The sequence below is a fragment of the Nylanderia fulva genome, unplaced genomic scaffold, assembly GCF_048542155.1.
Source record: "Nylanderia fulva isolate GAGA-0341 unplaced genomic scaffold, ASM4854215v1 Scaffold11, whole genome shotgun sequence".
Taxonomy (NCBI): domain Eukaryota; kingdom Metazoa; phylum Arthropoda; class Insecta; order Hymenoptera; family Formicidae; genus Nylanderia; species Nylanderia fulva.
Genome location: NW_028189302.1, coordinates 803,417 through 817,969, shown reverse-complemented (window position 1 = coordinate 817,969; position 14,553 = coordinate 803,417). Strand labels below are relative to the sequence as shown.

At 27.1% G+C, this 14,553-nt stretch overlaps 2 protein-coding genes across 7 annotated transcripts in view; both read right to left on the bottom strand.

Annotated features, from left to right (window-relative positions):
- Positions 1 to 977: 977 nt before the first annotated feature.
- On the bottom strand, positions 978 to 4,914 carry LOC114937286 (uncharacterized). Its single transcript, XM_029310713.2, has 4 exons — positions 4,897 to 4,914; positions 4,600 to 4,662; positions 3,189 to 3,303; positions 978 to 1,602 (listed from the first exon to the last, which is right to left on the bottom strand). The coding sequence occupies exons 1-4, from the start codon at positions 4,912 to 4,914 to the stop codon at positions 1,163 to 1,165; spliced, it is 636 nt and encodes a 211-aa protein (XP_029166546.2). The 3' UTR covers positions 978 to 1,162.
- Positions 4,915 to 7,304: 2,390 nt separating this feature from the next.
- Positions 7,305 to 14,553, bottom strand: part of LOC114937285 (neuropeptide CCHamide-2 receptor) — a 68,003-nt gene continuing 60,754 nt past the window's right edge. For 5 of the 6 annotated variants that reach the window (XM_029310711.2, XM_029310709.2, XM_029310710.2 and 2 more), the window contains 5 exons: positions 13,586 to 13,785; positions 12,849 to 13,024; positions 9,887 to 10,101; positions 8,778 to 9,035; positions 7,305 to 7,922 (listed from right to left, as the gene is read on the bottom strand). In XM_029310711.2, the coding sequence (XP_029166544.1) occupies positions 7,889 to 7,922; positions 8,778 to 9,035; positions 9,887 to 10,101; positions 12,849 to 13,024; positions 13,586 to 13,785 (883 nt within the window). In that variant the 3' untranslated portion in view covers positions 7,305 to 7,888. Of the gene's footprint in view, positions 9,036 to 9,886; positions 10,102 to 12,848; positions 13,025 to 13,585; positions 13,786 to 14,553 lie in introns of all 6 variants that reach the window. The other variant, XM_085486147.1, reaches the window with a different exon arrangement.

Here is a 14,553-nt window from a genome sequence, read left to right as displayed (position 1 = left end):
TTAAAATCGTTTTTAGTTTGATCTATCTTTCTCTACAAATAATATTTATTTAAATCAAGGTGATAATTTTAAATGCTCTATCTTATTTAAAGGGTATCCCAAAACCATTGTGTCCTTTTAATAATATAGATTCTCTGGCTAATTTAGAGACAATTTCTCTTCGACAAAAATATAGCAAAGGAGATCACTATTTTAGCAACTTTCTATTTTTGTCATTTTTTATATACTTATCTTTTTGTAACTAAGCCTTAAATTAAAATTCTATTAAAGCTAACTTTGCTCAAAATTAGCTGAAAAATATAGTTTTAGGATACCCTATATATAATAAAAAAATATATATATGTCTAAAATAAATAACTTTGCAGAATAATTATGTGATAGCTATATGACTAGTTTGTTTTATAGATGACTAGATAAGTTTTCAAAGAATGTTTGCGAGAGTTGAAATGACTAAAAGTGAAGCATTGACTTTACTTAAAATTTCTAAAATATATGTCTACTCTCGTATATTAAAATAATCCAGTAATTATATTTTTTAGAAATCTTTTAAAAGGCATATTTGCGTTCATCTGTCATTATCAGCTGATTATATGCATGACCCATACAGCACAAAATATTTTTACAATCTTTTAAAAATATTTCTTAAAAGATAAAATAACTCTCTAAAATATTTTCAAAATGTTTCTATGTCAGTTTTTTCATGTTTAAAAAATATTTTCAAAAATATTTTTAAACATGGATTTAAACTAATATTTCAAAAATATGTATTAAATATTTAAGAAAATATCTGAGCGATAAAAAAGAAGATTTTGAAAAATATTTTTAAAAGTTTTTCAAAATATTCTAAAAAATGTTATCACAAAAATTTTTTAAATCATTTTGAAATATTCCTAAAACCATATTAAAATGTTTTTATGCAATATTTTATAGAAATATTTAGAAATATTTTTTGAAAACATTCATAATATTTTGTGCTGAATGGAGAAAAAGAAAAATATTAATTAACCGAGTAAAATATTCTTACATGTTTTTAAATTTACATTGCATTAATGTCGGTATATATAATTAAGGTATTATTTTGTGGAACATAATTTAGACATTTTCTCTCGGCTTTCATCTCTTCATTTAAAAGAGAAAGAGAGAGAGAGAGAAAATTATGAAGTTACTGTTTACTCGAATTCATTAATTTAGCTGTATAATCTCTTTGTTTAGTGGCGAGATGCAAATCCAGACTTCTCAACATTCTCGCTCGAGTTTCCGCGCTCGACTCTCGTTTCCGCAAATCACTCGCTACAATTTTATCTCTCAAACACGATTCATTTGGTTGAAGCGTCAAATCACCAGGTTCAACCGTATCTGATAATGAGGCGGAGCTGTTTCGCGATTCTTGCACGATGCTCTTCATGAACTCAAGGGCCATTCTCCGACAAGTATCAAAACCTAATAACTGTATTCTCTTACTGTATATCGCATCCATGCGAGGATTCCTCCGATACGTTCCTCCGTCGATTATTTTTGCGAGCGAGCCGGACGTTCCCGGTAGATCTTGAAACACTTTGGCAAAAATTTCCTTCATCAAATCTTCATCGTTGCCTGACGAATCTGTAAAATAATAGCGAGATGTTGTATAAGAATAATCTTCCAGACAGAGATTCATTCGACGAGCGTCGATTATTATACTCTGAAAAAAATTTAGTTGATTCTTGGTTTAGTTCGATACGTTCAAATAAATGATTTATTTGAAACTGATAATATTGATTTGATATAAAACATATTTATTTGATATAGAAGAAAATCCTTTTCGAAACTAATAAATATTTATTTGTTTCAAATAAATGATTTATTTGAACGTATTGAACTAAATATTTGTTAATTTAACAAATTTCTTTTTTAATGTAGATTTAAATCTTATTTACAAATGGAAAAATATAAAACTGTTTATAAAAATATTATTAAAATATAAAAAGATTATAAAATGTTATAAAATATTATTAAAATATTATAAAATATTTATAAATAAAATATAAAAATATTCAAAATATTCAAAACGTGCTAGTTTTTCTTATTATTATCTTATATAAAATAAATACTTGTTAGTTTATATCATCTAATAATGTTTGATTAGTTGGCCTTTTTATATACTAAATTTTGTTTTAATTAAAAATATTATTAAAATATAAAATATTTACTTAAAATATTGTTATAAAATATTATTAAATATAAAAATATTATAAAATTTAGAAATGTTATGAAATATCATAGGTTATAAAATATTATTAAAATATAAAATATTTACCTAAAATATTATAAAATATAAAAATATTAAAAAATATTAATAATATAGATAAGTATGTATATTATGTATTTATTTCGAGAGCTGACTAAATATTCTTAATAATTAAAAATATTATAAAATATAAAAATATTGAAAAATATAAAATATAAAAATATTAAAAAATATTATTAAAATATAAAATATTCACTTAAAATATTAATTGTACTATAAATATTATAAATTGCCTTTTAAAAATTATTTTTTAAAATTAATAAATGTTGTTTATGAAATAAATTATTATTCTCCTGAGATATATAATTCTCTATATATGCAAAAAGCTATTCCGTGGGAAAAAATAACTTATTCCGCTCTACATATCGCACAAATGTCACGGCATTGGCGTCGTGTTGCATTGAGAATCACATATGAATTTGACGAGATTACCAAGATACGTTGCAAGAATCAGTTTCTAGTTAAGCACGTACAGATCGACGACGTCTCATATGATTGTTGTATCATGTGAAATTTGATTTTGCAGAATCTTTCAAGAGATATTTGTGACAGTTGATACGAGTTTCGTGACCTCTCAATTTGCCCTTTTCTTTCAACCGAATTAGAAATAAATAGGTAAGTCTGAAATGTTTCCGGTCTCTTTTATAAAGATATATTATCACTTTATATGATAATTAATTACTCAGATAAATCATTCTAACACTGAGAAGTTCAGGAAAAATTGTGGTTAAACGAAAAAAAAAATAGTACAGCAAACTTTGTTTAAAACTTCACGAAGGGGTTAGTGATCGCAACTTTTTTTCCCTAAGGACATCGCGGAAGTTCTTGCTCGTGAGAACGGATACAAGATTACGATGTGATGTTTGGAGAAAGATAAAGTATCGGAAAAGTTTTGCATTACCCGGATCACCGCTGTCATGATCGATTTCTGCAACGTATGTGCCTTCATTGATCTTTCGCTGTAATTCCAGGACTCTGGCTAAAGCCAATTGAAGGTATTCCTTTGTACTTGGATCCTGTTAAAAGATGAAACGTGCGTGTATTCGGATATTGCAAGCTTCAATTGATGATAGCGACGTTAAGTAGATACGATACTCCTATTTTATTTTCAAATGTTAAGAAGTACTTTAACTACTGCTAATTATTAATTAGACATGTTTCAACATTTTCAACAATTATATATATATAATATATAATATAATAAATATATAATATAATATAATATAATATAATATAATATAATATAATATAATATAATATAATATAATATAATATAATATATATATATATATAGTTGTTAATATATTTGCTAGCAAATATATTTATAAAAAATTATGACAATAAATTATATGACATTATTTTAATAATTATTAATAATAAAAAGGATCTCTCTCTATCTATAAATATGTAATAAATAATATTTCTAATAAAATATAACAATAAATTATATGACATAATTAACTTGGTAATTTTATAAAAAAAAGGATGAATTCTCTATCTTTCCATTTTCAATAAAAGTTTTTAATAAAATCGTTTAAAATGTAAAAAATACAAAAAAACTATCCTTTTGATTTATATATTCCATGTAAAAATTTACAAGATATTGAACGCTTGTACATTCGGTCTCTGTAAAAGTCGAATCGCTTTGCGGCTGAACTTGCTACAATCTATCGAATGCAATCGTGCAATTTTGCGTTGTGGCATTTTGTTTAAAATTATATACGCAAAATAAAAATTTAAAAATTGTTGCAAGCTTTTAATTAATTAAATTTCAAACAATACATTTTTTATTATATTTTATAAAGCAAAATAAAGCAAAATTTCATAAAACTTCGAATATATATCGATATGCGTAATAGGTATACACGGAATAAAGATGGAATTGATATAGAAAAAAAGTTTTTATACGCTACGTTAACCACAAAAGCCTGGTTCGAGAGGAAAGGGTTCGGGTTTGTCTCTAGTGAATTGTTTTCTGAATTGTCTTGCAAATTTACACAAGAACTCGAAACTAAATACAATTCTCCCTTTATATTATGATCGAGCAACTTTCAAAGTTAAAAACTGATGTTATACCGCTTTTTAAGTAGAATCAACTGTAATAATTGCGGACAAAGAGTGATTACAAGCACTGTTGAACTTTATCAAATATTCCGATAACGAATAACAACTTTCTCCTGTTGAAACAATTTTTACTGTTAATTTTTAAATCAAGTTGCGTAACTTATGTCTGTTATTTTGCATATTAATTGCTTCATATAAACGTGTCATAAGTATTTCAATGAGATAATTATTTATTAAGTTTAACTTACCGTGAATTGTGTAATTCCTTTTGTTCTTTTAGCGTCACCATCAATGTCTTCTAGACAAGGTGCCTATACATATTAAATTAGATGTTAAATATTTTTTATCAAATTATGTAATTTTTTAAATAATATAATTTTGTATTTCTTCCTCTTTGTCTTATAATAATTAAAAATCTTTATATTTTTATAATAAATAAGATATTCTATTTTAAGCCATTTTAATCCATACACTTAATATATTATAAATATCCTTATATTATTTATCAAAATTGTCACTATATATATTTATTTATAATACTTTACCGATGAACATCTCTTCATTATGATCTGATATCACTAGCCTACCTGTAATGCAGTGAATATATTTTTTATATTTCAAAAAAGGCGCATTCCTGAATAATCATAACAAATAAAATTTTGTTAAAAAAATTATAAAAAACAGCATTATTTTAATATTATATAATATAATAAAAAGAGGAAATTTGGCTGTTCCTTTTTTTCACAATTTTGCATAATATTATATCCCGGCTATCTTTAATAATAACGTATAATAACAATATATTATATTGCATATTAATAATGCATTTAGCATGTTAATGCAATAAGCTACTATTTAATAATATCTATTATAATCTCTATTATCTCTATTACATCTATTATAAATCTATTGTAAAATATCCGTTCTATTCCAATACATAATTGTTATAATGTGTTGAAACTCAGTTGAGTTAATTATTGACGTTGACTTCAATTTCGATACCTTTTACGTCAAATATTTCTGAGAAATGTTGTTACAAAATATTTTTTTAAAACATCTGCCACGCTTTTCAACTTGGCTTTGTCTTTAACTTCGATATCCTTTACGTTAAATATTTCTCAGAGTCTACAAATTTTATATTGCTATAAAATATTCTTTTACAGCGTCTGGCACTCTCTCATCTACGAAAGGAGGAGATAGGTAATACAATTTAATATATTTAATATATTTTAAAAATATAAAATAATATTAATATATTTAATACATTTTAGAAATATAATAATATTATTATATTTAATATATTTTTACGTGTTATTATATCAATATTTTAAAATATATTAAATATATTAATAATATATATATATATATATATATATGTATATTTTAGAAATATAATAATATTAATATATATAATATATTTTAAAATATTGATAAATTAATATATTAATATATTTAATTAATTTTAATGCATATTAATATATTTAATATATTTTAAATATTGATATAATAACACGTAAAAATATATTAAATATATTAATATTATTATATTTAATATATTTCAAAATAATAATATAGTAACACGTTGCCAACAATAAATAAGACCGTGCGACGAAAATTGAGATAAAGTGTCAACGGATACGAGCTCAACAATATAGGAGTCATAAAGTTGGGCATCTGCTGGCGTCTGATGATCGTCTTACAGCGTGTCATCATCTAAAAGTAATGACACCGCGTTACTTACGTGCGTCTCGGCTTCCGTTGCAGAATACGTGCGTTTGTATTAAAGTTCGTCCCTTAACTTCAGGGGATCTCGGTTGTCCGTTCACACAGGGTATCACGCTTCGTTATCGGTCAAAGTTTCCGAGCCGGATTTTCCGTCGCTCACAGCAGGCGCGTTAATGGTTTCCTTTGTCGCGCGCAAACTTCTCCTCGGTGCGAAAATTCTCCTTTCTCGTCGACAAAAAAAAACAGGAAAAAGCGCTCTATTTCTTGAAAAATTTAGGAAACACTAGGTACCACGGGGCGAAGAACTGTCAGTGAAAGCGACCGTTGGCCGACTCTCTCGATGGTCTAGCAGCCCCCTCGCTTTCACAACCGTCGTGCAAAGAGGGTCCGAGAGACCGACAGATGCAAGCCCCCCTTTTTCTACCCTTTGCGCGTGCCCCGTCGAAAAGAATGGACGTGCGGCACGTGCGAGTCTCTCGCATCGATTTTAGTTTTATTCGACTTGGAAGGTAAGGTTTGATACTTGCGCGTGCGTACATTCTGACCATTGAAGTTTTTATTTGCCCAAAAACAAGGAGACAACATTATTTATAAATTATTATATGTATAGATATATCTATATATATATATATATAGCGAATTATTTTTATTACTAAAATTCAACCACATAAAGCACATGCGTGTGAAAAATGTACAAAATATCTTAAAATTAGGCTTTTCTGTTCTGAAGGTGTCTCGAAACTATCGGTTTTTTATTTATAGAATCGATTTTTACTTAAATAAAAAATATAATCAAAAGTTTTGAGACACCCCGTATGTAGTAATGTAGAGTATGCTGATGATGTAAGATTTTGTTATTTGGATATTGTTATTTTTAAAATACTCTCTTCTCTCTTTCTAAATGTATTAATGTGGGTTGCACATCATACAAATCTAATTTAAAAATATAAGTAATCCTACAAAACTTGCTAAATTGAATTGTTAATGAATCAATTGTAGCATTAAATCGCATACAATTGTAACATATAATCTCATATAATCACATATAATCTCGTCAATATACTACAAATTTTCGGGCGATAAATGGAGATTCATTTTTATTTCAGTGAGAATATATATTTAGAAAGACAAATATAATATATATCTATATTATTGGGTAGAATTAAAAATATAAAATAATATTGCAACTATTTATTACTTAAGATTAAGATAATATCAAAATTTGAAATGAGTCTTACATTTGTTTTATATTTCCATGCTTTTTGTTTGATACAACTTTTATAGAGAATGAGATTTAACATTTAATTCGGTGAGCCAGCCATTTTAGTTGTAAAAAGAATAATAAAGAGAATGGAGATTATGTCTTGTACTTTTTCGCTTTTGTTCTAATGGCTAATTACTTATTTAACGCATTAATAAAGTCAGCTTTTTCGTTGCTTTTTAGTTTAGTAAATATATAATAGAATTATATAATTATCATTTTTTCAGATAATACACTTTTAATTCTTTTAAGTACAAGAATTGTATGAAAGGATAAAAACTGCTAATTAACAATGACTTATGATTGAGCAGAAAATACATATTGCACAGGTACGGATGTTTTAAAAGTACTAGTTTACATATTTTATGTTTTAATGGTAGGAAAAATAAATCTTTTATATATTTACTTTCCACACAATTATTAAAGAAAGGAGATTCTTTCTAAAAAGTAATTTTTATCTCTTTATTAAAATTAAATAATAAATAATATTTATTTTGCGATAATAGAAAATGCAAATTTAAATAAATTATACAGTCTAAATTATGATTCTTTTAATCAATGACATTTGTACATTGCATCATTAATCTAAAAAAAAAAAAAGATTTATTAATGTAGATCTTAAAGTCTACTTTGATAAAATTTGCAATCTGAATTTGCAAATATGTCATACATAAAAGAAAGTTATCTGAAAAAATACATAGTTTAAGAGGATGCTGCCGTTGTTCTGTTTTACCGACTTTAAGTTAGATTAGGTTCACTTTTTATTAAATATATAGATTGAAAAATCTTTTGATACGCAGGCTTTTAATCTCATTTTTATTACTTCTGTATTATTCTTTCATGTCATCTCTATTGGGAGCTCCATATTTTGTGCACAAATAAATTGCAGAACTTTTGTATTAAATAAGTATTATTATGAGCTGATGCAAGAGGCTGATAAAAAAACTAATTTTTTAATTTTTATGGTTTTTTTATATAAAATTCCAGCGCTTTCCGTTCATTATTATCAGTACTTTAATTGTGGAGAAAATTTTTTCATCTGTCACAGCCAATAAAAAGAAAAATCCTTGAACTCAAAATCGATAAAACAGTCATGGTCAGCATCCCCTTAAAGTAGAAAAAATTGCGACGCACTTACACTATTTATGAATAATATAATTCTAAATTAATCATTTTTTATGAAAAAAATTACAAGCAGACAAAGATGACTTCCAAAAATACAATTACTCAAATAAAATTTTCGAGACCTATCAATGTATCGCTTTTCTTACCATATAAAGCCTGTAGCACCGTAATAAATAGATAACCATTTTTTAGAAGCCGTTGTTTGTCCGTTTTACAATTAATCCATCATTGCCAACAATGATTGCATTCACACTGCGCTTTGCATGTGTGTGCAGGGACATCTGTATTCCGTTAAAATATTGGAAAATTACTTACGAAAGCAATTTTCGATCGCTGGGGTTTGTAGCTCTAGTCGTTTCTATGCTGCCCATCTCGAATACTCCTGTCGAATTAAATTCTTGCGTGCGTCTTCGGAAGGTGGAACCGAAACTAGTCTCGTAAAACGTGCCTCGCATATCGCCCCGACTTCTCTGGGAAAAGCCACCATTACTCCGAATTCGACTCCTTTCATTTCGATTTCCACGGCAGATGGCAGAGCCATCCGGTAGACAAAAGCACAGATATTTGTTAAATCTATATATAACAGCACAAGAATATTATATTAGAAATACTTCGCGTCATTGTTTTTAAGGATCGATTTTTTAATAACGATTTAAATTACACACAATTTAACGAAATGTCAAAATTAAATTTAATTAAAACAAAAAGAAACTTAATTAAAATTCAGAAATAATGTTTACTGGAAGAACATAAATTAAAATCCGAGAAATTATATTAAAACGGAAAATATTAGACCATAAACTCGAATATAAGAAAAAAAGTTGAATTACAAAAATTAATATATTTAATTAATTTTTATTTTTATTGTAAAATATATGTTTTTTCACCAAAAAATAATTTGTTTAGTAAAATATGATTTGCGTTTCTTATCAATAAAAAGATATAATTAATTCTTATTTTAAAAATTTCTCTTAAAAAATCATGATTTCGTATGAATACAAACATATAAATAATATAAAGATTTTTTCTCTATTTTAATTATACATTTTTAAATAAATTAACAATTAATCAAAATCTTGCAATAAACTCTTTTATCCAAAATTATCAATTCGAATTTTTTATCCAAAACAATGAGATTTTTTGAAAAAAATCATATAAAGACAAAAAAATTATTACATAATTTTCAATATTAATACAAATAAATGTGACTAATGAGATTTTTATTTTGGAATAAATTTATTTTATAAATTTTGCTTTATACGGAATTGTTTTTCTTTAGCATTTTTACTTGTTACAAAAAGTTTGATAATTATATGGTTTAATAACTATAAAATAAGTTCAAACTTAGCGGTATTCGCGCGGTTTTAACTTTGATGGCTTCTTTTATGACTCGATGTTCACGATGTTATAACATGCGCACTTACCTTTGACGAAATGTGCGGCTAATGAAGTACAGGGCTATAGGATTAACGCAGCTGTTGCTGAAACTAAGGCAGAAACCGATTATCCTGAACGCGTGCCAGTAATCATCATAGTCCCTCTGCGACGTTGGGCAGAAGTGATACCACAGCATGAACACGTGATATGGTAAAAAACAAATCACGAAAACGATTACGAAACACATCACCATTCTGCCCACCTGTTATTGCAGCAAAAAGAAGAAGAGATCATCAATATAACGATGGTCCAATATGAGAAATAGAATTTTTAATTTTTTGTTTAACCCCTCTGTCAATGCATAATTTTTTCCATCAATGTTTGGGTATCCGGGTACCAACTGCGTGTTTTCGACACATTTCATTATGACAATTTTTTTACATCAGCATTAAGCATTATTCCTTTTTTTTTAAGAAAGTACAGGGTATCCCATAAAAAATTGCTGAAACTAATCAGCTGTCATATTTTTTAATGCATGCAGTTATTGAGAAAACAAAACTGTGTTGGAAAGAGTAAAGTCTGCAGTTTTTAATGGATATAAATAAAATGTTTGTATACCAGTTTATTTTATTGATAAAAAGTAATGAAAAAATGCTAATAATCACAAAATCACATAATCTAATGATACATATTTTCAATAGTGCCAGATTTAATAGCAGCTATTAAAAGGATCGTCAATAACATTAAAAATAATATGTTACAATGTTTTTACAAGTTTTCGTAAACGAATAGAATTTTGTACAAATTTAAATGGCACGCACTTCGAAATTATTTATCATTAATTTACATATATGTGATTATTAGTATTTTTTTCATTACTTTTTTCAATAAAATAAACCAATATACAAACATTTTAAACGCGCATCGCGCGCGCCTTTGATTATAAATATGACCATAATTTTAATTCGCCGAATTTCTATTGTATTGTGTGAGAACTATTTTGTATCTTTGTATATATATTTTTCTCATTTCGTTTATTTTAATCGAATATAATTACGTGCGCGAAGCAAAGTTATTTTATTCTTTGATAAAACCTTAAAAATTGCAACGCACGTATAAAATTATTATTGCCATGCATGCATAGAAATATATTTATTAATTACGTGATTCATAAAAAAATTCTATAAATTTTTAATACAAAACAAAAAATATATTCTACAAGAATCTTTCGATCAAAATATCTGTGCTTCCATTAGATATTTGGCGTCTGTACGCGTCCGCTACACTGCACGGGTTGTGCAGATTGTTTTTTCTTTATCTTTTGCATCCAGATTAGTATACCCCACACGTCCATCACAGTGCGCAGCTCGCGCGAAACTGATTCTCGAGCGGAGTATCGCGAGCGCGGGACCGATGGTCACATGACCAGTGGCCACGTGACCAGTAGACCCATTGATCACGTGACCTCGGTTTCGCGCTCGCGATACCTCGCATGAGAATCAGTGTCGCGCGAACCGCGCAGCTTGATGGATATATGGGGTATAGAGTTTCGCGCGAGTCTAATGAAAGTGTAGATATTTGATTATAAAAGATCCTTATAGAAAATTTTATTTCTGTGTTTGTATTTTCTGTTAAAGATTTAAATATCGAATTCTTATGCGTTGTGTAATTAATTGATATATTTTTTATGCATTGATTGTAATAATAATTTTTTATACCTAATATACATAATATACACAATATTATATTAAACAGTTATATTTTAATTTTATATTGTATTATATATATTATATATTTTAATTTTCATTCCCCCGAATGTTTATTATATAATTTTAATTTGCCGAATTTTAATTATGTATAATTTTAATTTCTGAATTTTTGTTATGTACCAGACGACATAAGCGTCTTTGTGAACGTTATTGATATTATTTTTATTTTTTATTTTACAACTGTCAAACTGTTAATCTTTACGATGACAATTGCTTGACGCTTTTAATATAACACATAATGTTAATCAAGACAACGAATCAGCATCGCGAGAAAGCAGCAACAGTATTTATGATAATCGACTTTGCATACCTTTTTTTAGAAAGGGATCCATTAAAAACTACTGTAGACTTTCCTCTTTTTAACACAATTTTTGTTTTATCGATACCTGCATGCATTTAAAAATGACAGCTGATTGGTTTCAGCAATTTCCTATGGGACACCCTGTACTCCCCATACAGCACAAAATATTATGAATGTTTTCAAAAAATGTTTCTAAATATTTTTATAAAATATTGCATTAAAAAACATTTTAAAATAGTTTTAGGAACATTTTTAAATAATTTTAAAATTTTTTGTGATAACATTTTTTTACAATATTTTGAAAAATTTTAAAAATATTTTTAAAAATGTTCTTCTTTATCGCTCAGAAAATATTTTCTTAAATCTCTTCATAACTAATTGTTGATTGCCAGTGACAAATTTTAACAAATAATAAGATGCAATTTAACTCGACCAAAAATTGGCTATTCATTTATTGAAAATAAGTACACACTACATTTCGACCCAAATTGTGGTCCTTTTCAAGTGCTAGAATACAAAAATACATAATTTTGCAAGCGAAATTAACATTACATTAACACTAAATTTGATCTATAATACATACTTGTTCTTATTCAGCAATTACATTAATTCAAGATAGAAACATGAAAGTTGTCCTGTCATATCAACAGTCTGTTAGCTACTATTTTCTTAAATATTTGATACATATTTTTGAAATATAAGTTTAAATCTATATTCAAAAATACTTTTTAAACATGAAAAAGCGGACATAGAAACATTTTAAAAATATTTTCAAGAATTATTTTGTCTTTTAAGAAATATTTTTAAAAGATTTTAAAAAAATATTTTGTGCTGTATGGGCCGGGCATCCGTTCCTTGACAGAAGGGTTAATTCGTGCGAAGCATGCTCTTCACGTTTTGTGATTGTGTGTTGTAAGAAATTAATATATTTTCATGTACCCTCCTGCGTGCCCTTATCTGTTCAAAGCGATGATCGGGGAGTTCACCTGGCATATTTATGGTGGACAGTGCTAGATGCCGTGCCATCCCCAGATAGAAACCGGCTATCACGCATAGCGGTATCGCGTAATACGCCAAAAATTTGAACATTACCATGCCTTTCGTATAGGTTTTACCTGCGCGATACAAATGGCATGTAATATAACGGTGGTTACATCTTATTTTACCTCTTAATCCTTTTGCCAATGCATTATTTTTCATCTTTTTATCAATATATAGGTACCCAGGTACCTGTTTATTGACAGAAGGATCAAGATATATTATACATAAATTGAAACTTTAATGAGCTATATTTAATACCAGAGATGATATAAAAAGCTCGGAAATTATTGGCTAGTAAATGCCATTAAATAAATCGTATCGAAAAAATTTCTCACAATATTTAAAATATATAAATCTTTTAAATAAATAAAAAAATAGAAGAATAAAACTATTCTATAAATTATCTACAATAATATAAATTTAATAATAATGAAATTTAATAAAATATAGAATAATATAAATTTTATTGTTGACAATTTTTACTTGGAAATTTATATTATTTTATATTTTATTAAGTTTCATTATTATTAAATTTATATTATTGTAGATAATTTATAGAACAATTATATTTTTTAATATTGCAATTTTTAATTGCAGTTAGTGACATTTGTGATACAAGATGGGAGGATTCTTACCAAATTCGTCGGGAAAAGGACTGCAGATTAAAATGCTGTGGTTTCCGTGCAATTGTATAGTCGGAACGTGGGAGAAGAGCGCGGCAGGTATAGCTAAGACAATCGCTAGGACCCAGATAAGGGATGCCGTTAAAATAGTTAGCGGTTTTGCACTTAATCCCGCTACGTGTCGACGGATGGGATTCACGATGGCGCAATATCTGCGGAGAGAGAATTGAGAAAATGCGAGGATACATTATATATATCCTATAAACTCGTTAATTTAGGAGGTAAATTACTCGGAAGATACAAACAATTGATTAATTTGACATAAGATGTCACATTAAAAATATACAAGTAGATCTTGTTATTTGGAGACAATTTTTCTTCAGCAAAAATATTAAAATGTCAATAATTTTCGAGTTATAAGCAATTGAAAATAAAGGGTTTGTCGTAAACTAAGCCTTGTGAAAATATAATATTAACAAAACCACATTCTCCTATTAATTTCAAGTACAGTTTATTTTAATAAAATTTTAATTTAAGATTTAATTATAGAGATATATAATGGCAAACATTTTTGCTGAGGAAAAATTGTCTCCAAATAACGAGATCTACTTGTATATTTTTAGTGTGACATTTTATGTATATATATATATCGGATCTCTCTGACGTTATCGTTTTTGCCTAAATTAACCCTTCTGTCAATACATAATTTTTTTACCTTTTTATCAATATATGAGTATCCGGGTATCAACTGCGTGTTTTTGACACATTGCAATATAATTGTTTTCTACCTGCTGGGCATCAAATATTCTTTCTTGTTCTATTTTAGGAAATTTCCGAATACAAAAGCCCTTTGTATTTTATTTTGGATAAAGAAAAATTCCAACACATTTAAAATTGCTTTGGATATCCGGACACCTGTTCATTGACAGAAGGATTAATGTTGAGATCGAAATAAAATTCTAAAATTAAAAAAATTAAAC